The sequence below is a fragment of the Ascidiella aspersa genome, chromosome 4, assembly GCF_963924565.1.
Source record: "Ascidiella aspersa chromosome 4, kaAscAspe10.2, whole genome shotgun sequence".
Classification (NCBI taxonomy): domain Eukaryota; kingdom Metazoa; phylum Chordata; class Ascidiacea; order Phlebobranchia; family Ascidiidae; genus Ascidiella; species Ascidiella aspersa.
This window is the reverse complement of record NC_139450.1, coordinates 19904824-19929912: the sequence shown is the minus strand read 5'-3', so window position 1 is coordinate 19929912 and position 25089 is coordinate 19904824. Positions and strand designations below refer to the sequence as shown.

General features: G+C 34.9%; 1 protein-coding gene and 1 non-coding gene across 2 annotated transcripts in view; one reads left to right on the top strand and one right to left on the bottom strand.

Moving 5' to 3' along the window:
- The window catches only part of LOC146148595 (tyrosine-protein phosphatase non-receptor type 11-like), a 48151-nt gene extending 23820 nt beyond the window's left edge, over positions 1-24331 (bottom strand). Inside the window, exons 1-11 of the mRNA XM_083388604.1 lie at positions 24176-24331; positions 21359-21481; positions 19973-20167; positions 19533-19695; positions 17947-18168; positions 15095-15191; positions 9074-9147; positions 8849-9004; positions 2418-2549; positions 2244-2357; positions 2065-2170 (exon numbers count right to left, since the gene is read on the bottom strand). Coding sequence (XP_083244730.1) covers positions 2065-2170; positions 2244-2357; positions 2418-2549; positions 8849-9004; positions 9074-9147; positions 15095-15191; positions 17947-18168; positions 19533-19695; positions 19973-20167; positions 21359-21481; positions 24176-24195 — 1402 coding nt within the window. The 5' untranslated portion in view covers positions 24196-24331. The remainder of the gene's footprint in view (positions 1-2064; positions 2171-2243; positions 2358-2417; positions 2550-8848; positions 9005-9073; positions 9148-15094; positions 15192-17946; positions 18169-19532; positions 19696-19972; positions 20168-21358; positions 21482-24175) is intronic.
- Positions 3718-3792, top strand: Trnaa-ggc (transfer RNA alanine (anticodon GGC)). The gene has a single exon. It is a non-coding gene; the product is annotated as a tRNA-Ala (tRNA).
- Positions 24332-25089: the final 758 nt, after the last annotated feature.

Sequence of the window (25089 nt, the reverse complement as noted above, 5' to 3'; positions counted from 1 at the left end):
TTGGTTGACACTTAATTATTAGACGAACGTTATCGCCAGACGCGAAGTAATTGGTCGCCCGAAAAAACGCTGACACTGCACTACCAGGTTACATTAAAGCAAGCACTATAAATTGGTCGCCGCAGCGACAGACCAACTTACCACACGCGTTTGTACAATTAGGCGCAACAATCGGCGGCAAATCATTAAATTATATCGGTTCCAATTACCCGAAATAAACAACAGAATCCCATCTGGATTCGAATCCAAGGATTCGATATTCTACTTTGAGCATCCCTAGTCGATGCCCACTTGGATCAGCAGTAACTTCTATGGCAAATTGTGCATTTTTTTTATTCATAGTTACGCATTTAAATAATTCTTATAAAACACTTCCTCTTCATAAACGTTGTCTTTTCGAAGATCAACAGTTTGGGTCTTAGGAATAGCCTACTGACATTTTATAATACAAAATGCCTAAACAAGCTAAATCTATCGCCAGAAAACACAACGCACTTTTTAAATCCATAAAACTTCTATGGCAAATTGTGCATTTTTTTTATTCATAGTTACGCATTTAAATAATTCTTATAAAACACTTCCTCTTCATAAACGTTGTCTTTTCGAAGATCAACAGTTTGGATCTTAGGAATAGCCTACTGACATTCTATAATACAAAATGCCTAAGCAAGCTAAATCTATCGAAGAAAACACAACGCACTTTTTAAATCCATAAGACACCTGGACTTTTCGACAAAATATGATGTTTGGGTAACTGGCTTCAATTCAAGGAAGAACTGTAGCCTCTACAAATACGCTATTCCGTTAGGTTAAAATAAAGTTAAAATTTGATAAAAATAAAGTCAAAAAAATTTTTTTAGGCTAAAATAAAAATGGCCCTAATAATTACCTAAACGCTTTAGGTCCTAATACATTAATGTGTGATGTAACAATCCTACATACCATGAACGAGAAAATTATTTGGGCTTTTTCCCCAAAGTTCAAATAATTTATAGATGAACACACATTAGTTGGGTTAGGATTCGGGTTAGCGTTTGGGTTCAGGTAGGTTAAGTATTATTAATTCTCCCTCACATTATTTTTTATCTTTTGTGAACTTTCAGCAAATATTTTCAATTTATCTATGCCAGGAGTTTACCCAAAGATCCAATTAGTGCATTGCCACAACCTTAATGTCTAAATGTCAGACTTTTCTGCCCTTGGATGCCCTAATTGTCGCAGATCTTTTTTGCTTTTTTTTTGCCATGGTGTGAATTTCTGGCTACAGAACTGCATTAATTTCTAACAGATCAGGTGGAATTTTGGGTATCGCTTCTCAACATTCCTAAATACCGAAATTGCAGTGATAAAGCGATTTCCATCCTTGCGAGCTAGGATTTTCCGCTTTTGTTCGAATTAAAACCAAAAAAAATTATTTCAAGGAGGTTTATACGCTTATCATAGGAGCACTTGAAGGCTACTGCCTCGGTTCGCACAACTGACTGAAAAAATTTAACAGCAACGCTCGCATTAACTGATTAAATTTTGTATTTTTATAAAGATATGCTACGTATTTTTTATACTTGCAGCCCTGTTTATCCTTATTCCGACAGGTTTACTACAGATTCGGTGTATTGTGTGGACTGGGGTGTAGGTTTTGAGTAATCGTTAAAAGGGTGTACCATTCCGAAAAAGGTTGACAAGGACTGGTTTACCGTCTTTCTGACAAGTGGCAAAGTTGTTGGACCTGCCACAGTTTGGCATTACTGTGATAGAGGACGGGTAGGGTATTTGCCAGTTTCATTACCATGTAGCTCTGATGAGATAATAAAAAATACAACTCTGATGAAAGTATAAAATTACATCAAGTATAAAAAATACAACGGTCAGCTGGTGTTGTTTGGGGATGTATGATAATTATTGGTGAAAAAAGGTAAACTTAACCAGGTTGTTTATATTTCATTAAAAGAGCAGTCAATAACAAACAAATAATATTTGTGCTGGCAATAAAACGGACCTGACCCTACTCAAATATAATTATCTTCAAACCAAATCCAGTAAACTGGTACTTTAACAGTAACTTACCTTGTTGCCTAATAATATCAAGAATGATGTCAACAACAATAAAGGTACCGGATCTTCCAATGCCAGCACTGCAATGGACAACCACAGGACCACAATCAATTGTACGCTGTAATTAGTACATTATTCATTACACAAATGCTATTTAAGAATTTCACAGCAATGGCAATATGTCCACTTACATATCTTTCGTTAATATCATGCAAAAAATTTAGCACACCACCAGGGTCACTTGGCACACCATGGTCAGGCCATACCTTGAAGTGATAGTGATAAATAATTCTTCCATTTTCAACCTGGGTTTTAAATGTGTTAAAAAAAATTGAATAATAATTTAAATTTGAGTATATACTTACAGAATCTGTTTTGGAAAGTTTGAATTCCCTTAATGTGTAGTCACGGTAGTCTGTTTCTCTTATGTTTTTTACAATGTACTTTTCACATTTTTTGGTTTCATTTTCTGGTGGCCAATACCTCACACATTTGTTCTAAACAAATATAAAATTATAAAATTATGTCAAACAATTAATAACAGTAAATATGCTGTTGCTACCAGGCATATCATATTTAAAATAGGTTCCTCTGGCATAACGGTGGTTAAAGAAATATATGACAGAGGAACCTATTTTAAATAATAACAATAAAATTATTTCAACATGTTTTATATCATCTAGCTTCTTGCAATATGCATGAAACAACACAACCAGGACGCTTGCATCATAGATCGACAGATTCGGCGAGTCTGCGATGGCTTTTCGGTGTACTATTGATACGGAAGCCGTAATCATTGGTCATAAAGCAACTTCCGAGGGGCTAGATCACAGATGTTATTAAACACATATGTTTGTGTGTGTCTTTCATTGATTGATACGGACTGATGATCCCCCAGTGTGAAGTTGCTTGTACTAACAAAATGTGCAAGTATTGGCGCATGGTTGTTTCTCGACTCGCTCCTCTATGAGCCTGCATAGCTCAGTTGGTAGAGCGACGGTCCCGGCTTGACCGGAGGTCATGAGTTCGAACCCCACTGCAGGCCAGTTGTTTTTCTGGCTAGCTCTGCTTGCATCATAGATCGACAGATTCGGCGAGTCTGCGATGGCTTTTCGGTGTACTATTGATACGGAAGCCGTAATCGTTGGTCATAAAGCAACTTCCGAGGGGCTAGATGACAGATGTTATTAAACACATATGTTTTTGTGTGTCTTTCATTGATTGATACGGACTGATGATCCCCCAGTGTGAAGTTGCTTGTACTAACAAAATGTGCAGTATTGGCGCATGGTTGTTTCTCGACTCGCTCCTCTCTGAGCCTTCATAGCTCAGTTGGTAGAGCGACGGTCCCGGCTTGACCGGAGGTCGTGAGTTCGAACCTCACTGCAGGCCAGTTGTTTTTCTGGCTTGCTCTGCTTGCATTATAGATTGACAGATTCGGCGAGTCTGCGATGGCTTTTCGGTGTACTATTGATACGGAAGCCGTAATCGTTGGTCATAAAGCAACTTCCGAGGGGCTAGATCACAGATGTTATTAAACACATATATTTGTGTGTGTCTTTCATTGATTGATACCGACTGATGATCCCTCAGTGTGAAGTTGCTTGTACTAACAAAATGTGCAAGTATTGGCGCATGGTTGTTTCTCGACTCGCTCCTCTCTGAGCCTGCATAGCTCAGTTGGTAGAGCGACGGTCCCGGCTTGACCGGAGGTCGTGAGTTCGAACCTCACTGCAGGCCAGTTGTTTTTCTGGCTTGCTCTGCTTGCATCATAGATCGACAGATTCGGCGAGTCTGAGATGGCTTTTCGGTGTACTATTGATACGGAAGCCGTAATCGTTGGTCATAAAGCAACTTCCGAGGGGCTAGATCACAGATGTTATTAAACACATATGTTTGTGTGTGTCTTTCATTGATTGATACGGACTGATGATCCCCCAGTGTGAAGTTGCTTGTACTAACAAAATGTGCAGTATTGGCGCATGGTTGTTTCTCGACTCGCTCCTCTCTGAGCCTTCATAGCTCAGTTGGTAGAGCGACGGTCCCGGCTTGACCGGAGGTCGTGAGTTCGAACCTCACTGCAGGCCAGTTGTTTTTCTGGCTTGCTCTGCTTGCATCATAGATTGACAGATTCGGCGAGTCTGCGATGGCTTTTCGGTGTACTATTGATACGGAAGCTGTAATCGTTGGTCATAAAGCAACTTCCGAGGGGCTAGATCACAGATGTTATTAAACACATATGTTTGTGTGTGTCTTTCATTGATTGATACGGACTGATGATCCCCCAGTGTGAAGTTGCTTGTACTAACAAAATGTGCAAGTATTGGCGCATGGTTGTTTCTCGACTCGCTCCTCTCTGAGCCTGCATAGCTCAGTTGGTAGAGCGACGGTCCCGGCTTGACCGGAGGTCATGAGTTCGAACCTAACTGCAGGCCAGTTGTTTTTCTGGCTTGCTCTGCTTGCATCATAGATCGACAGATTCGGCGAGTCTGCAATGGCTTTTCGGTGTACTATTGATACGGAAGCCGTAATCGTTGGTCATAAAGCAACTTCCGAGGGGCTAGATCACAGATGTTATTAAACACATATGTTTGTGTGTGTCTTTCATCAACGCAACCAGGACTATGAAGTTAAAATTTAAAAAACAAATTAGGCAACTTCCTAAGAGTACATTTAGTTAATTCACTGAAAAATAGAAATTGAAAAAAAGATATACAGCTAGTATTCATACTTTATTATTCTGGGCACTTTTTTGTTTATATTTACTAACCACTAGCAGTCCCACGCAACCTGTATTGTGGTTAGTAAAGTATATCTAAACCAATAATTCGGGGGTGTGGTAAAATTGTGTTATTTTAAACCCCAACAATTCGTTAAAAATGTATACATTTCTAGCTTCCCATGACCCAAATCAAATCGCTTCCCCTCTATAACTTAAAATGCTATTTTGCTGGCCTTGTGAAGTTAACAGGAATTGTAACTTGTTTTGCTGGAGACAAACCTAACTCTGTACACATGGTGTGAATTTGTGATTTCATATGATTTCACTATTTGCTCTCATTGTAAATTAATAAGATTTTTGTCATAATAAGAAGTGCACCTATTCCTGTGAATTGGTTAGTTGCATTTACCAAAAATCTTGTAACTTGTGCGAACAAATTGACAGAAATTGTTGTACCTCTTATCATGACAAGGTAAAAATGTGTTGAATTTACAATGGCAAAAACATATAAATTACATTAGCTAGCAAGCAACACTTTGGCAACTGATGTGTTTAGGTGGTGCAAATCTGGAAAGATAACTATAATATGTATATAAAATACAGCTTGCTAAAACAAACACAACTTTACAACAACACCCAATGCTGCTACGATGTGCAACCAAAAATCTCACTAGTTTTTAAATGTATTTAAGTGTACCACAATTTTCTTTGTTAGATGGAGCTATTTCACCAATCTGTTAACTAAATTGTTACCAATAAATTTGTAAAGATGTGTAATAACATGTGTTAAAATGTTGAAGTTCAATTCTTGTGGGAAGCCCAGAAAAAAAGCTGTTAAATTTTGAGAATTAAAAACAAATCTAAATTTTCGTAGTTTTTCATGATTCTCATTTGATTGTTAACATTTATATTTGACAACAGAATTGTCTATGTGAAAAAACATAAATAATAAATGTATAATAAATAGTCTAGCAAGATGGATGAAGACATTACTTCACACCAGTGCTCAATTGCTTTATCTGTGCACGCTTGGATACACCAGCTGAAAGGTTCATACAAGCAACTCCAAAGGGATACTCAACTTTATTGAAACAAGCAGAAACTGTCGGAAATGCTACTGGAATGTATGAAGGAGGATCAAAAGGAAGGGAAACTGAGGTACCACCAGAAGTGTAAAAAATGATCTGTACAACAACTTTGTTGCAACCACCAAGAAGTCAGCTTAACATCAAAGACAGAAAGAGGGACACCAAAGTTTAAGAGAAGGAGGAGTGAGAGGCAGTTTTTATTGAATTCTGCGAATGATTCGACTTTGAAATAGAGCTTAGGGTAATAGGCATGGGCCAAGTCCATCAAGGGCTGCAGGAGTTTGATCAGTCACTAGGTAAGAGCATTTCTAATTCCAAGCATTGGCTAAAGATAAAATTTCAAAAGAAATATGAAGATACCTTGTATTTCATAACACAGGAAAGAAGGGCAGATGTATTCTGCCCCAAAAAGATAACACCGACAAGATTATGCGACAGCATCATGCTAATCTTGACCATGGAGATGAGAAGACTCAAATCATAAAGACGGCAATGAAGTTCTTATGGCATGATATTGCCTTGATTGATCTAAATCCAAGGTCTTACCCCAACACACACACAGTAGACTGACATAATTACTCAGCTGACACTTGTTCCTGCAAGCCTCATGATGATTTTGAGAATCGTCAAAACAGCAGAAAGAGCTGCCGTTTGGGGACAGAATTTTAGTAAGGCCTGTTTGGTCTGGAGTTTTGCAAACCAAAGAAGCTTGCCATACAACTTGATCATAAATTTGGGTCAAAATGGATAATCAACCAGTTTCACCGCCTGGGGCACAGTACAAGTCTTAAACGGAGATACAAAACTACAAATACTGCTCCCTTAATAGTAGGAGTGGAGATTATTTCCCATATACTTCTGGCACTCTTAATACCTCGTGGAGGAAACTGATGAAGAGAGCAATGATGAGGTTGCAACTGATGGTGTGCTTGAGGATTAATCAGTGATGACAGCTGAAGTGCCAGCAAGTGAAAGTTAGTTTCAAGTAATCCGGTGGTCTTTATGGAGGTTGAGGAAACAAACAATGCAGTCTCTCAGTTAATTGGAGACAATATAGATTTGAACATTGTTTCTATTCATGAAAACACTCCCTTTCACTTAATGGGTTTGATCCAAGTCACCTCCTTGGCACCACCTTTGCAAGATCCACAGACAACAACAACTTTCCCCAGGGTGAAGTTGAAGGCACATGACAAAGCTAAGCTCCTGAGAGGAACTAAAGTAAATAGTATTCCGTTTATGATCAGGAAATAGATAAGATTGAACGCGATCACATGTTTTCCCATCGCTAAGCTTTCATCCTCCCTGGCTCATGATCAGCCACTCCTCACTCCAGGTGACACACTCTGGGCAGCGGGGTGGGTTATTAAAGCCAATGGTCCTGAGTCTCCACAGTCCAATTGGAATGGCTGGATGAGGAGAATCCATGCTAATGATGCAAAACAGCGCACACAAATGGAGTTTCTCCCAGTTCATTTAGAAGACCATAATAAACTCAACACCCTCCTGACCACTCTGAAAGAGTACTTACCGGGCGCTAGGGTCGCTATAGTTACCTTTGATCTTTCGATTTGGCTGAAGGCTGTAAATATAATAAAATCTGCCATTCATTCCACGGTTGATGGGTTTTCACCAGCTGAAATCTTATCTTGAATCAATTAGTAACATCATGGAAGTTTCTGGGTTACTAGATGTGATCCAGTTGATCTATTCTTGAAGCACGGCAGCCAGCCACACCATGGACGGACGATGGTTTAACAAGGCAATCCGTTCTCACCTCCTCATTAATGCAGCCATCTATCAACACATCATGAAACTTGCTTTCAGTGAGGATGACATTGGTGACACGAAGCCCTTCATGGAGAAGGTGGCTAATGGGAAAATGGGAGCCAGACACTCAGACCCAGTAGTGTAAAAAAGGTTTGAAGAAACCTTCAAACGACTCGCAAAACAACCTGAACTCTGAGTGGAGTACCACTAAACGGTAGATGACTTTGCCTGCTTACCTACTCTTCTGTCATGCTTTCACTGGGTGTGATACGGTTTCTGCAATCGCTGGTAATGGAAAAACAACTCTATTTGACAGGTAATAATGACAAACCTACTATTACGTCTAAACCCCAGTGACTATGGATGGACAAATGGTGTGCATGGATGTGGCATCCGCGGCTTATTTGCCCAGTAACAATACAACATGCAGCATAGTGCCAAGTCGCTTCTCCGCTTCGCTTCTCCCTAGATAGCTACAGCAAACTAAAATGATGACATCACATTAGTGGTTTTTTGTCCCCCAATCAAAGACCCCTAGGGGTGCAAGACTTAGAAACCTCTTATGCACACCTACATACCACTCTACGTCATATCTGAAATTTTGAAAGTTCTACGATGAACACTTTTTCTAAACAGCTTCCGACAGAAACCGGTCTGAAACATACCAAGCAAACCATAACAACCAAAAAAGAATAAGAGCAAAAACAATACCTACAATCTTTATATCTCGTCAGCATGAAATGGATATTTTGATTGATAGCTAATTTACTCCTAAAATGAGGAAATTTACCCCCAGTGGTTAAAAAAGGCTGTGTCAGAGTAAATACAATATGTGTTTTAGCGGGGTTATTAGGTTTTTAAACTTCTTAACCGCCTGAAAGTAGTATATACTGGTAGATGAAAAAAATAAAATTCCTAAAATAATTTACTGGGAATTTTTGGAAATGATAAATGATGCACTGAATTGTTACTAACACTACATTAGCTGGGGGTGTCCAGCAATATTGGTCGGGAGTAAATTTTCCCCTATACTCGATAAACTATAAATATTCATGCAATACTACCATTACAAAGGTGATATTAGTAATAATCTGATACAAAATTTGATGATTTTATGTCAACAACTCAATAAATATGTTACCTTTAATAATTGTTTGAATTTGATTACAACAGTATATTTATACAAATTTATATATAAAAACATATTAAAACCAACCCTGCCTCTTTCAACTTCTCTGGTAGTCATAACTATTATCCTCGCATCTTCTTGATACAACATTTTCCAAAAATCATTTATTGTGTTGTTAAGACAACCCTGTGTTGAAATATACAACTTGCTTTTCCACATTCCACCCAAATCCTCAACATCAGGCTAAAAAATAAGCAATTTTAAATTTTTAAATGTACTTATTAAACACTATAAAATGACAAAAAAACGAACCTTTATGTAATTGGCATTTATGTAGTCTGAACCAGGCACAGATGTATCTTTCAAAATGACCCTAGTGTGGTCAACTATAGAATAAAAAATAGTAGTAAAGTTGACTTACAGTTGACCATAAAGTATTCAGAAATGATAAATTGTCCATAAAAAAATTGGTTGTTTATAACAAAGAAATAGATATAATTCATTTGAAACTCAAATATATAGCTAAATAGTCCAATAGCAGAGTTGCTTCCTACGAGCAAAGGAGGCCTTGTTAAAAAAAAACTTGTATTATTAGGACCTCAAGTGTTAACGTATCTTGGAATTAATACAAACATAAATTCATTTCAGTAAAATTATTGTTACATGCCCTAAATAAATTACCACCTAAATGTAACATTGTCTATCTATTCAAATACAAGATATTTCCCATTGAACAAATTATTTATTTGTTGTATATGGTATGGGAAGGTAATTTTTTGTATATGGGCTTTCTGTAATTTGCAAACAGGCTGAATAAGTGTAAAATGCACAAAACATATGTTTGTCTTCAAGTCGAAGTTTGACAGAAAAAATAACTTTGCTACACTTACAAACCTACTGTAAAAAAATAATTTTTGTTGAAAGAACAAACAAAGAGTGTATTCTTTAGCATGTTTTTTGGCTGATTCTTTGGCTGATTCTTCGGCCGACATAGTCGCCAAGTCGCCAGCATTCTGCCATACTGGTAACAATGCTGACATGCTATGGCATTTCAACAATGTGTATAAGTGACAAAACCATGGACTTTAACAAAAAAAACAATTTTGTGTTTTAAGTGTTACTGCCAAAACTTTTAAACATTTTTGCACAAAAATTTTGAATAAAAAACACATTCATGGGTACTAATGACCAACATTAAAAAAATTAATAAAAACTTTATATTGCAAAAGCAAGAAAATTTTTCCAAACCCTTTTTCAAAAAAACCCTAAGCAGTGCTTGGCACTACATGTTCAGTAAATATAAATGTTATTCTGTTTAATTTTTTTTGCATTTTGTCAGGATCGAAAAACATGCAGACTACATTGGGGAACAGCCAAGGTGCTGGTATAGCCCATGAGAAAGTGGCATTTAATAAACTGACATTATATTAATAAAAAATAAATCTCAGAGCCAAGTTGTTGTTAGGTAGGTTTAATAAATAAGGCAAATAAAGAGCATCCTTAATTTGTGTCATAATACAAGACAAAATAACTAAAGGAAAAATGACTACCACCATAGCCATTCAAGTAAATCTTGTTTTCCCTTTTGAATGTGATTTCTATGTTAAAAATAGCTGTATTAGCACTAAGTTTCACACTGTATTCACAGTTCAGTGTGACCATGTGTACCATTTTTGATAAAAATATAATCATTACATATAAATCAATAATTTATAACTTACACACAGTTGTCTGTTTTATCAATTTTATCGTTAAATATTTGGTTATTTGCAAATCAATGAAAAAATGTACATATAAACACATCATGACCTCTCCATTATACAGGTTGAAAAAATAACTCATAAAAATAAATCAATTTAATGCGAAACTTAATTATTATGTGAAGTTGTCATGGTCGCACTAATATTAGTATGGTGTTATGTACATACAGAACTGAACAACGGGAAGTTAACGATTCACGTAGGCTACGGCTCTTTAGGTACAGCAGTGGTTCTTAATCTTTTTTGTACAGTTACCCCAAAACAAGCTTTATGTATTTCAATTATATACCTTCTGACCTGCAACAAATTAGTTAACAAAAAATAATATACAAAAATGTCTGAAAATTTGCATTCTAATAAACATTGATATTTGAAAAATATAAGCCTGCATACTACTTTCCTGCCATTCAGCTATAGAACATAGCAAATCATTGTCATAAATTCCCCACTAAATAGGAGAAATTACCAACAGGTTACAAATCACTAATGTACAGTGTACACCGTACAGTACACAACAAACTTCATTAATTCCACTTGTGACTCTTGTTATGTTAACACTCTATTTGAACTGTAACTTGTAAAACCATAAAATTTTTAAACTGCCCGTTATGTGGATTTATGTCATATACATGCTACTAAAGCCCAACAAAAAAGTGGGAAAAAATGGTTTGAACCATTTGAAGTGTGAAACTTTACACAGGCAAATACATTTTCTCAAATCTATGTGCTGCCCTTATAACAAAATATTTTCGTTAGATACAGATTAATGGTTTATTCATGTGACTAAAATATTCCTATGTAAAGTTCCATATTGAGTTGAAAACAAGCTTCAAAGTAGTAAATATATTGAAATACAGGCTGGCGCCGACTTTTAAAGCAACAAAATTTTGGAACAGAATATACAGGTTTTTCTAATAATATCAAATAATATCAAGTATTTATTTTTTGCCAATCTCAATTTAAGAGGCAATAAACCGAAAACAATAGCCTAAACAGGCAACAGAGTGGCTAGAATTCCAATATAATGCCTGATTACTAGAATCTATGAGTTTAGTTGGATGTGCCTAGAGAGGTCTCAAGACAAAACTATAGAAATTGACTTAGAACAAAGAAACTAAATTTCCAGGATATTTGATTTATTTATGTTTATTTAATCTGAAGCCTAAACAAAATAATTTTTCATATAATAGCTAGGTTTTTGTCAGACCATGTCTGTTGCACACAGTTATTGTTTTTGCTTGATCTTGAATACAGATATATACAGCATGTCGCATTTTAGGATTAGTTTTGAAAAATACATGTTAAATAGCTCGTTGATTGTTAGTAATGATCTTGCTTACCACTCTATATTTCTATCTTTGAGAACTGTTGATGGATTTAGCACAAAGCGGGGCAAAACATACCCTCACTAGGTAGTTCATCATTACTAGTGTTTTCATTTAAGGTATTTTTGCATTTCATTAAGGTATTTTTGAACTGGAATAATATATTTTTTATATGTCATTATTTTATGTTTAGATTTTACTTTTGCATAAATACCGGACAAATAGAAATTTTAAAAGATCTCCTGTAAAAAAGATCAATTGATATTTGTTTCAATACTAATGAGTTGGTATGGTTAAGACAGTGGTTCTCTAACTTTTTGTTTTCGTGACCCCCTTTTCAGTTTTGGAAAACCTATGCGACCCTCCATTTTTTGTGTATCACACTTAAACCATATTACAATCTTATGCAATTCAGAAAAATGTTCACATTTATTGACAGATTGTTTTAAAATTAGGCAAAAATATCCGGATTTAACAATGAAGAAAATTAATTTTGCGCTTGTTACGTTGTAATGGAAATTTACATCCTGAACGGTAAGTTTATAAAGAAACTTGTATTATCTTGCTTTTCCCTGAATTGGTCGAGTGAGAAAAAATGTTGTTACAGGAAAATTAAATTTTGTATAAATGTCGTTAGTCGTTACATAGAGTTTTGAGGTATCACAAAACGGGAGCTGTGTCATTGATTAAATTCAACTGCAATGGTGATGTCATAAACACAAATGGTTAAATGAAACAAAAGAAATTTACACAATTCTTAAACAAACGGTTGTTCTTGCTTTTTGTACCGCTAATTTTTTTTTATATTGTTTTTTTGTCAATTATGCATTTTGCAAATAGCACATGGCGACCCCCCATTTATATCAATATTGTGTATAATCTGTGATCCAGCGCTTCTGGAATCGTACTGACCAACCAAAACAGCAAGCATAATATATTACACATCATGCCTCTAAAAAGGCTTAACAAAATCAGTCAGCCTAACCAGGATTTTCTTGTAAGCAAGGCCAGTAAGAAATAATAAAGACTATTTAAAGATAGGCTTGCCATTTTTTAGAAACGTAAATCCGGAACGCATATTGAAAACTGTTAATAAACATAATGTACACCTAATACAAAATAATTTAATACAACTAATTAACTTAACGGTGTTGCGGCTGTTTTATCTTTTGTCAGGGGGTATTTTCAGGGCCCAAGTAATTTAAATTGTAACCGAAAGTAATTTTCTGTATTGTGAAGAAAATGAGTCGGGTAAATACTTTCTACAATTAAAGTAGGATGCGGCCCTCGTGAAAGCAGCAACAATAATTAGGCCGTACATGTTGGCAAAGGCGCTGTGTCCATAACAAATTCGTATTCCCCTGACCAAATCATTCTCAACAATAGGTTAAACAAAATGTAGGATTCCATCAAGCTGGCCTCTAAAAATTATTACGTATTATGTTGTACTTTGCGTCATTTGCTTGAGCCACATGTTATTGCCAATGATTTAAAAAGGTAATTTACCATGTTACTAAAAAGTAATGTTACGGATAGCGTAATATCCTGGCTTGAGTGATAAATAGTGTGTAAAGTGGTAAACATTTTAATTTCTCTAATCGTTAATCGTTATACAGCATATATGTTGGTAGTCCCTTGACTATTTTTTTTGCTTATTGTGCCTAAAATGGGTTAACTAAATGCTCAAATGGAGTCACATTCTTTAGCCTGTGTGGAAGCAGCATTTAATTGGATGGCGTGTTATAAATTACCGCATTTATCTGCATGATTGTGAAACATCTAATTGTTCGTCTTCACAAACTAACTTTTTACAGTTTGTTGAAACAAAATTGCAAATAATTTGTGCTTATTTGAAATGAAACGGCTAAATACGGCTAAGCACGTCAAACATATTTTACGTAACGAAAACCAGTGACATATATCAATAGGGAACCACTCACTAACGTAAAACCTTAATTTGTATAGCAGCCATGGTTCGCATTGCGTGATATTCAGCAAATACGTAATCCTGGTACCATACTGTGTCCAACGTAATCTCGTTTGAAATTGTAAATTGGTTACGATTAAAACCGCCGAATTAAATGCAAAATTTTGCGAATTCTACCTAAATTTTGCACGGTAACATACTTCAAGAAGTTTTTAAACCTAAAAGTAATTAATTTTAATTAAGGCAAAATACGTAATTTGACTTTTATTTCCATGCAGGTAATTGCTATCAAAGTTTTTATACAATACAACACAGTATGTAACCATAAGCAATTTTGCAACTACTCACAAATATAAAACCTTTAAATAGATAGGTAATCCCTGTACCATATTGCGTCGAACGCAAGTAAAATCTCGTTTAAAACTGAAAATTGGTTACTATTAAAACCGCCGCATGAAAAGCGAAATTTTGCGAACTCTACCTAAATTTTGCGCGGTGACAAACATCAAGAAGTTTTTAAACATATAAGTCTTAGGTTGGAAACCTTAAAACTTATTTCTATTAGGGCAATCAGTATGTTATGACTTTAATTTGATTTGTAATGCTGAAAACCCGCGACATTTATCGATATAGAATTACTAACAAACGTTAAACTTTAGGTTATAACAGCAATTGTTTAGACTTGCGTAATATTCAAGCAAATAATACCGGCACCAAACTGCGTCATACGTGAAAAAAAATCCTTGAAAATAAAAATTGTTTAGCGTTGACCGGGTTGCGATGTCGCTCGCTTAGTTTCCTCAAAAAGATATCTCCCAGCACCCGCCGGATAATATCCATTTAAATTTATTTTCTCACCACACACAAAAAGAAACTAGCCCCAGCAACCTCACCCCAAGAAAAATATTTCTTAACACCCGCTGGAAAAATAATTAATTTATGTTAAGAAAATTTGCTTGACAGCCTTACCAACCAAAAATAAATAGTAAAATATTACTTAGTTTTAAGAAAGAATTGCTAAATGGCTAACTCAAGAGTTTTTACATTTTTTAATTTTTTTTTTTTGTAAATCTCAAATTGAAAAATACGGGACAAATTGGTTAACCGGGCGGGACACCGGGCAAGCCTATTTAAAGACGTATGGCAAGCCTATTTAAAGACGTTCTTTAAAGTATTTTTATTATGTAAATCAATGCAAAGACCTTGTAATGACTTTCTGGCAACCCTATGATAATAGTAGAACTATGTAGAAGGCTACCAGCTTAAATTAATGATTTAAAACATGTATCTTACTATTAATTATTAATTGCATAATACTTACAGGGCAAAATATTTTTGTAGCGATTCTTAACTTTGTTTTCCGGTTTTGCACCTTCTTTTCTGCTGAATAAATGCTTGCACTCCTGTTGTTGAAGAGTCTACACAAAACACAGACAAATTTTTTTACAAACTTATGCTAAAAAGTGAATAACAATTTGCCAAAAAGCAAAAACTCAAAAATTGGTGAATAACTGCCATAACTGCAAAGGTCCCATCAACCACAAGTCTCGCAATAAATTGCTGTTAGCATAAAATCACAACATCACAGGCCTATTTTTTAGTTTTTCTTTCTCTTTTGGCCTATTTAATAAAACAGTGTTTCTCAACCTTTTTTTCGTGGCGGCCCAAATAATAAGTGTAAGTATGACGACTAAGGTTTGGCGACCCAATAGTTTTTTTTTGTGAGCGAACCAAAAAATAGCTTTATGTAAGCGAACAAAAACTAGGCATTAGCATAAAGAATTTAGAATTTTAATAACTATACATTATTTGTATTGCTTCCTTAATTTTCTTAATTGAGAAATCTTGCTCAGAAACAATCTCAATAAGTATAAACATGTGAATTACTGCAGTCAGCGACCCAACCAAATCAAACAGCAACCCAATTTTGGGTCGCGACCCATAGGTTGAGAAGCAAAGAATAAAACATACAGTACTTTATAGATAATAAAATTAGGGGGCCTATGTTATACAAACATCCTAGCAATCAAAGATATAAACAAGATATCCAAAAAAGTATGCCCTCCCTTCACTCGTCAGTTGCGCCGCCATCTTTTCAAAGGTTTAAAGTGCGCACTGGTGTTACAAAGGTTGAGAAACACTGGTTTAAACTAAACCTAGCTGTAACAAAATTGGCAATCAATCTGCGTTCATAGACCAGTGATATCACACCAACCAAGTACGCTAAAAAATACACAATTGCTTATTTTATTTAATTTACTGTCCGATCTTACGTTTTTGGCAAAATAATACAAAATTTACTCGTAATCACACCTTTCTTACACTGTGGCGGATAAATCAAATTTTGGATATAAATTAGATGTAGTAAGCAATTTTATGCGTTCCTAAAGCAATATTGTACAGGGCTACAAGTTTAAACAACCGAGCTTAGCGAGGCACTGCTGTTGTTTATGTATATTGGCCACTGTTAACTTGCCTAAGTCGTCGCCAGTATGTTATGTTTTGCTCTTGGCAGTTAAGAATATAATGTTTAAAGAGCAAATAGGCCACTTGGTAATAGTTGGCAAATCCGATTATATAAGCTCAGTACATTTTATATTATTATTTGAAGGCTAACAGATGTTATAAAACGTAGCTTTACAACATATTTTACATAGTATAATTTGTGATGAAATAACTTGTTTACAAACTCACCCTAATATGGGTTTGGCGCCCCCCAAAACTAAAAAAAAGACTGGCAATTTTTTTCTTTATGCAGCCCTTGTGGCACTGTGAGTTGTGCAGACCTGACATATAGCCAGTTAAGAGTTTATGTAGTTTCTCATCAGCCACAATTTAAGGATGTGTAGATGGGTTTACTTTAAATAATATTACTTGTGAAATAAATCTTATTTGGATAAGATTTGTTGGTAGAAGCTGGGCTACAGCAGAACAAGTAGGACCTTGTTTTCCAGGCAAAAGGGCACAGGTAAAAAACAATTTTTGATTAAAAGCATCTATCAAAGGATTGTAAAAGTATCCCTTTTGTTGAGACTTCTAAACTAACTTTATAAAAAAGAGCTGTAATGTTAAAAAAAGAAAAAAAGATGTAATGTTACAGCTATGTTTCCTAAAGAGAGCTTTCCCTATACATGTAAGAAAGAAATAAACTGCCTAGATCTGACAGGAACTTAAATATACATAATACACAATGTGGATTCTGTGATCAAGCCCTTCTGGAATTGTACTGGTCAACGCTAACAGCACCCATATATAACATAGTGCACAAGATGCCTTCGGAGATCAGTTAGCCTGATCAGGATTGTAGTGCAAGCAAGGCAAGGCTAGAAAAAGAACTAGCCTGTGGTAAGGTTCATCTCAAGACCTCCGGTCACACTGAGACCGTCGCTCTACCAACTGAGCTACACAGGCTCAGAAGGAAGCAAGTCAAGAAACAACCATAGCATCATGGCCTTCTGCATCCCGTTTGTACATACAAAATCAGTTGAAGGGGAATTTCAGTAAGTGAAACACACATACACTATGTGCATTCTGTGATTGGGCCCTTCTGGAGTCGTACTGGCCAGCGATAACGGCACCCATATATAGTACACAAGATGCCTTCAGGAGGGAGGCCCGACAGGTTAGTGTTTTATTCCGAAGAGTTTTGGTTGTATTCCGTCATACATATTATTGCGTATTTGGTTTTGTTATGTCGTTGGTTGTAATACCATGGCGTTACTGATAGTAATCCTGTATCTAGGATCGGTTTATAGTTTTATTGAGTTACCCTTCACTAGAATCTTAATAAACAACCAGCAAATCTCTCTCTATATATAGTCTATATCAGTGCTTTTCAACCAGGTGTATCATACACCCCAGGGTGTACCATAATTTTTTAAGGGTGTAACACTTTGATGGGGTGTACAGGGGTGTACCAGTTAACGCATTACAATAGACTGATGACTAGGGCGATTATTTTTTTTAACTTGTCAAAAAAAGTCAAAATTTTGTCAAAATTTACACGTTTGGTCAAAATTTATGTCAAAATTGATTAAAAATGCACATACATTGCTTACAAAATTAAAAAACATATGGTCAGATTTTTATAATTGTCGTTCAGGTTACATTTTATCGTTGTTTAGTTATATTATGACATGTTTAAAGTTATTTATTTAAAATATGTCATTTTACCTCAAATTCTTCCCAAAATCCAGCTTTGCTAGAATCAGACTGATGGAGTTCTCGTACTCTTTCATCAATCATTGCCGCATTGATTCGTGTTGCATTAAAAGGTTGTTTAAGATAAACAACACTTCCTGTTTTCTCAACCATTGCATTTTGTCTATGGTGTTCTATTAGTTCAGTTAGGGACTCAAATTTTTGCCCTCCTCCTATATCGTATTGGTCTTCATCCTAAAGTTAAGATAATTAATCAATATTACAAAAACCAATTGTGGCCCCAAAATTTATTATGAAAAGTTGCAACTTTTATTGTTGCAATACAATATATCAGGGGTGTTCAAATGATTTCTGCCATGATGCACCACAGTCAAACCTGACAACATGATGATCCACCAAATGCGAATAGTAAACATATTATATGTCCAATATTTTTTAATACATTTTCCGTTAACGGCAACGAAGGACTGATATAGTTCAAAAGACAGCATCAAAACGTAAACAAGTTGGACGTAGAAAGTAGATTCTTTTTTTCGCACTTACTTATAGTTAAAATAGTCACGCCACTGAAACATTTATAACCATGAAAAATGAAAAATGAAAATATACTGTGAATACCAATGAAAAAAATATATATTCCATCAGAATTGCTGAAATAGTACTGACCAACAATACAGGATACTTCTAATGATAAATCAGGAACTTTATAAAGGTTATTACCAAAATCAGGATTGTAATGCAAGCAAGGTCATGCAAGAAAAATACTATCTTGCAATTTGACTGCCTATAACAAATCATGTTTGTAAACTAAACCACAACAATCTATTTATAACAGACTGAATTTGTGAAGAGTTGTTGTGTTGCATTGCCTTTACATAATAGTCAAAAGTTAACTTTAGGCAACAACCTGGTATTTCAATCATGTATTTAAACAACTGCTTTAAATGGCAGTTGTAAGAATGTTAATTGTTATTAGTAATATGATTTTTGATTGCACTAATCTAAGTCTACCAAATACCAGGCCGCAAGATAAAAACACCAAGTTGCAGCAAACTTTGTAAATACTGTTAAGTTGTTAATGTTAACGCATTTTTTTTGCGTTTATGTAATTAAAACAGCCAAAAATATAGTTTAAGCCTTAGGTGGAGAAAATGGCCTGGTATATCCTCGACATGCAAATGCGAATATCATACTCGTATATTTAACAGTATTGGCAGCTATCATGATTGTTTTGAATTATTAACTCAATATGGAAAAAAATTACCGTAGTATTTAATATTCTGGATTTGGATTATGTTCAATACCTATTATTTTAAAATACCTTGGGATTCTACTCTAAACATCCCGAGTAATTAATTTATGCAACCAAAAAGTAATTTATGGATAGCAAAACATTGTGGAGAAACGACGCCACTCCTTGTTCAGTGCCATACCGAATACCACTAAAACATCCCAGAAGCGAACACTAATGATCTACTTGGAAATTACAAAATGACCAAGATTGGAAATTACCAAATTGTCTTTTTGAACAGGACACTGTCAGCTATTTTGTCTAGTAGGAATATATTATAGCAAAGTGTAGGATTTTTTACACTTACGCTGTGTCTGATCATAATATGAATGATTTTATCATCACAACGGACAGATAGTACAAAATCACCAGGTTTACTTAGACTTTGTCTCACTAAAAAGCTGCCATTTTTTGCCTTTTCCATCAAAAGAGACTCTGCTCTTTTACCAGATGTATGTCCGTGAAACCATCTAAAACAAAAAAATATTTTTTTCTAGGTAAATAACAGTTCAATGTAAAAAATAAAACTGTATTACATGTAATAGGATGCCAGGCTTTCTTAGTATTGTAGTAATGTTGTTCAGAAACTACCTTGCAAATATTATCAAGCTGCTATAGCCTATTAAGCCTGTGCAAAGTCAGATATTTTGTACTTATTAAAGTATTCATCTTTAAATTAACAAAATACAATGTATTTATTGTAAAGAAAGTTTAGGAAACAGATAAACATTCAAAGTTGTTTTATACCTTTCTGATGTTGGATCTGCGCAATTGAGGGGGTATTTCAGTTCAATCACATCACCATTAATTTCACGAAGCTGGCCATGCTTTTCAGTATAAAACTGAACAAGTTCTGCCAAAGTGGCAAACTTCTCACCTCCATATAAATCATAAAAATCTCCAGTGTTCTGAATCTTAATGTGAGTAACATCCTCTCCTCGCCTAAATGAAACAATAAAATACTGAAACCTAGGATACAAAAAAACTTTAAATTCACATAGCAAACAATGATTTAAAATAAGAGGAAGGAAGAAAAGTCAAGATGACATTTCAAGGTGTTTTTAGTTGGGAGCAGAATCACCAAACTCTAGTCCGTAGGTCCGGCACACAGTAAATTCCTCTAGCATATATTTCCCTAATGAAGATACATGGCTGAAATGTTGTCTGATGCAATTCAACACTAAAACTGTTTGAAAATATTGTTATGCTGGCTGTAGTTGCCTTAACAATATTCAAGTTTATGTTAATAATAAATCAAGTTTAATGTTCAACAAAAATATTTTTATCTGGCCTACGATTGCCAATCTTAACAGTTATCGGGCCTGCAACATTCCTTACAGTTACCCCTCAATGAAAACAGTTTGTTGACCTTTGAGTAAGAGTTCAGAGAACTTTTATAAAAAGAGATTATCAATGCAATTTAACTGATAGTACATTCATCTGTCATTAATAAAAAAATGTTTTTAATAAAAAAATGACTAGACTGGTATCAAGATTTTTCAGAAGAAGTGTTTATAAGAGTTTATTTGGGGTTAGGGTTTAGGTATCCAGATTTGCGTTTACCTCCTTTTTTTCAGATTTTGCATTTACCTGAGCCTAATTTTTAAAGCACACATACATTTATTTACATATTAATTATAAGTGTTCTACACTAGTAATAATGAGAAGGAAACATAAATGTAAATTGTTTTTCAATTAGGTGCAACCATCTGCAATAGAACGAAGAAACTACATTAACCAAAATAAACAGCAAATTTAGATTCAAATCCAAGGATTCAATTTTGTACTTCGAACATCCCTAATCCCTGTGTAACGCCCTGTAGTAAAACTTGACTTTATTTGTTCGATTCTAAGGAGTGTACAGACTAATTTTTTTTTCAGACAGGCATAGCTTTTTAATGATCGTTGTTTGGACATTATTACTTGCTTTCAATGAAATAATTACAAAATTAAAAGAAAAAAGTTTGAGAACTGCTTTTATTTCACTTTGTGTTTATGAGTTAATATGTAATTTACAAAGGTAATTCAAAAACTTTTTAATTTTTGCTTAGGTGTTGTTCAAACAAGCAATATTATTACACTTAGAAAGTGCTTTTTCAATAGATGAAAATTTATGCAGTATCCTAAACTGACCTTACAGAAACAGTAAAGTCTCCTGGGTTACTTTTGCTTGGTCGAGCAAGAAAACTCCCAGGAATACCTCTATCCAAAAGCAATTTCTCTGCATCTGCTCCAGTAATGTTTGGGTGAAACCACCTAAAACAAACACAGAAATACAGATAAATTGTACTTGCATGCCATATTTGAGTAACTTTTTGTCCATACATAGCTCAGATAAAACTAATTTGGGCATGAGGCATTTAAGGTATTATATTTAACAATCCTTGCAAAATAGTAATCATGTGGGCTTTCAGAACATGAATTGTAGTAAAAAACAATTTTAATTATTTTGAGCGACCCAAACGTCACAGTGTGTTTTAGGATTTAGGAAAGGTTACGTCACATGAAGCAGTGTGTTAAATGGCGTATCAAAGTTAGAAAAAAAAAGGTTGACAGTTCTGTCTATTTAAGGCTCAGTTAACGGGCTGATGTAGATTGCACCACAGGAGGTTTTACTTCGACAGAATTCTTATCAGTCTATAAGGTTCACCTATATCAGTTTGGCAACCTTTTTCTAGATGCGTGTCAAAGTCAAACCTAAAATATTTGGGCGCCCATATTGAATTTTAATTGGCAATGAAAATGCCTATAGAAAACATTTTTTTTAACTTTCTATTTGTGGTGTAGAAATGGGATCCTTAAATTTCAAAGTTTCTTTATAAATTTAGTTCAGGGTGTAACCTAAAATTATGTTCTCGAGAAATTGCAAGTATTATGCAAATGTTTTCTATTTTATCTGGGCAAAGTTATCAAAACAATCTATAAGAAGGTGTGAAGTCTACATATCACATTTTGTCATCCTATTCAGGTATCAGGATAAGTCCTAGGCAACTAATTACGTTTGCAACTATTGCAAAAGAAACCTATAATGTAAAAAGGGTAAAGTTACTGATGATTTTAGCCTTCTGCTAAAAAACTCAAAAGGTAAAACAGGATAAGTTTAACTACACTAAACTAAATCAAATCCATAACATTTCTATGTAACAATTTGAACAGCTATTCACATACAAGTGGAGAAATGCATTCTGGTTTGTTGATATTTAAGCTGGTAAAAGTAAAAACAGTGAGCTATAAAGTTTGCTGTGTTAAGGATGTGTCAAGGCACCGAAATCATTCAAGTGATTGTTACTTCTGCTCTATGTGACCCATCCACATGTTGTGCTGAAAAAAAAAACATGAATCCACTCATTGCTCCAATAACATGTTCGGCTCAGTTGCCTGTGCATATATATACCCCATATTCCAGAAAAAAAAAACAGACAATGAGTCAAGCAATATAAGAAACAAAAAAGATTCACTAGATGGTTAAGATAACTTTAAAGCAACAAAGTGCTATTTACGGTGATGATTTGACAAAGATCTTGGTGTTTAACCAAATAATTAAGTCCATACTCATAAGTAACTTGTTGAGTACATCCTTTTAAGACATTGGGCCTTACTAAAGTTTCTGCAACAAATTCTAAGGCTATTAAAAAGTTTTTTTATAAAATGTCCTTGGTGGCGGAAAGTAATAAATTGCTGTAAATTGTGCATGTTTGAGGAACTTTTAGTTGTTGAATACATTTCACAGCAATTTCCCACTTTTCTGTTTGGAAAGACAACCTCAAATGGGAAACTTTAACTTACCATAAACTGGTCTAATAGCCAGAAAATAATAAAAAATAATTTTTCATGTTATATTACACACTTCGCACCCACTGTGGAAAGTATGGCAAGTTACCCCGCAAGTATTTTTAGCAAATTCAAATACAGTAAAAAATTTGGGGGGGGGGGGGCATGCACTAGCAAAATCTCGTTAAGATCTGCCATAATTTTAAGACAAGCTTTACACTCAATCTGAATTCTGAAAAAATATTCTCTTAATCACAAAAGTAAAGTTTATGAAGAATTACTTTAATTCAATAGTTTCTAGACCTAACTTATTGGGAAATTGTATATATACACTTAGAAGCTGACCAGTAACAAATTTGTGCCCTGGTCTATAATCCTAGCACTTTTACTTGACCCACCCAAATTTATGCTAACTAAAATAAAGATATGCCACCAGTTGCACAGTTTATCTTCACTAAAATAATGTGCGAAACTTAGAGTGTGGGAAAATGTCAGTTCACACCTGAAGATATATAAACTGATTAGGCTCACAAAAATTGGGCAGGCCAATTTAATTATTGATGAAATAAGCTATTGCTGCCAGGCATAATATATAACCGAGTGTTGCTCATCCATCAGTATTATATATTCAATTGACGTTTCAACGTCCTATACAGTAATTATATCAGTAACGTCTTCATCAGTAATTATTAACCTTTTACAAACTGGGCACGAGGACGTTTCCACATGTCCTGGGTATTTGAAGTTTTGAACTACAGGTTTTTTTGTTTGGTTTTATTTTGAGGAATTTCTTTCGCCTTAAATGCACCATGCATACCCTGAAACTATAAACAATCAAGGTTTTGCCAACTTTGTTTATTCTTAATGCATTTAACCGCATTCTTAACAATTCTGTGGTTGGGGTATATTCTGGTATAATCTACATCAACTGAGCCTGAAATAGACAGTACTATTTATTCCTACATATTGATGCCTTCCTTGTAATTTCAACTTTGACAACTTTTGACTTATTAGTTAACTACGAAATTACTCAGTCTCAACGCATTGTTTGAATGACAATACAGAAGCGCTAAAACGGTTTTTTAAGTATTTGTTACGCTTTGCTGGAGATTACTGGTGGTAGGATTTTAGACCAGCGTCCGTTTAAATATATGTGTGTTGTTGTTTTTAGTAAAATACCTTCTTGACAAAGAACCCATACTCGTAGTTATGATAGCTTCCACAAGTTCAACCAGTTGCACCAGAAATCTTAGTAACGATGAGATGATTTTATCAATTTGAATTGCAATTTAGCAAAAAGGTTAAGTACTAAGCAAGGGTCCGTATAACTTTAAAACACAAGTTTTGCTCCAGCTAACTTGCTCTTCGCTGTAGCGACATTAAAGCCATGTTGTTGATAAACAATACACCCGAAAACAAAGATGTTACAATTTTCGGTTTCTATGTTCTTTTCTAATTTGCCTTAGCAACCTCCGATTGTATACTCGGAAAATATTTGGGGGAACATAAATTTGCACTCAAGATCCACCCGATTTGTCGGCGAATTTGGCTGAGCCATGCCACAGTCTACTGCATTTTTTTCCCGAAGCAAAACAAAAGGAACAAGATTCCTTGGCCTTAATCACACCTTTTCAACGATGTCACACTCGATAGGCCTACCACTGGTATGGGGCCTAAGGGTTCAAATCGATGATGATCGACATTAATATTCATAATCGATCGCGATAATTTTTAAACCCTGTAACAAGCTCAATTCAAGACGAAACTGAAAGAAATTTCTACACGGCGCTTCAGTCTAGCCTACTTGGCCAAAGAAAAAAATCTTTAAGTATTAAGGTTTAAGAAATGTCATATTTATCTTTGAATAGGTAAAATTTTGCGATTTTTGCTCCCAAAGGCAGAAAAGTCTGAATTTTAGACCTTGAGGTCGGGGCAATGCACTAATTTGGACCTTCAGGTAAATTCCCGGCGTAGAAAAAATATTCGTTGAAATTCACAAAAGATAACAAAAAATGTAAGATAGGATTACTAACACTTGACCCACCTGAACCCAAACGCTAACCCGAATCCTAACCCGAATAATGTGCGTTAAT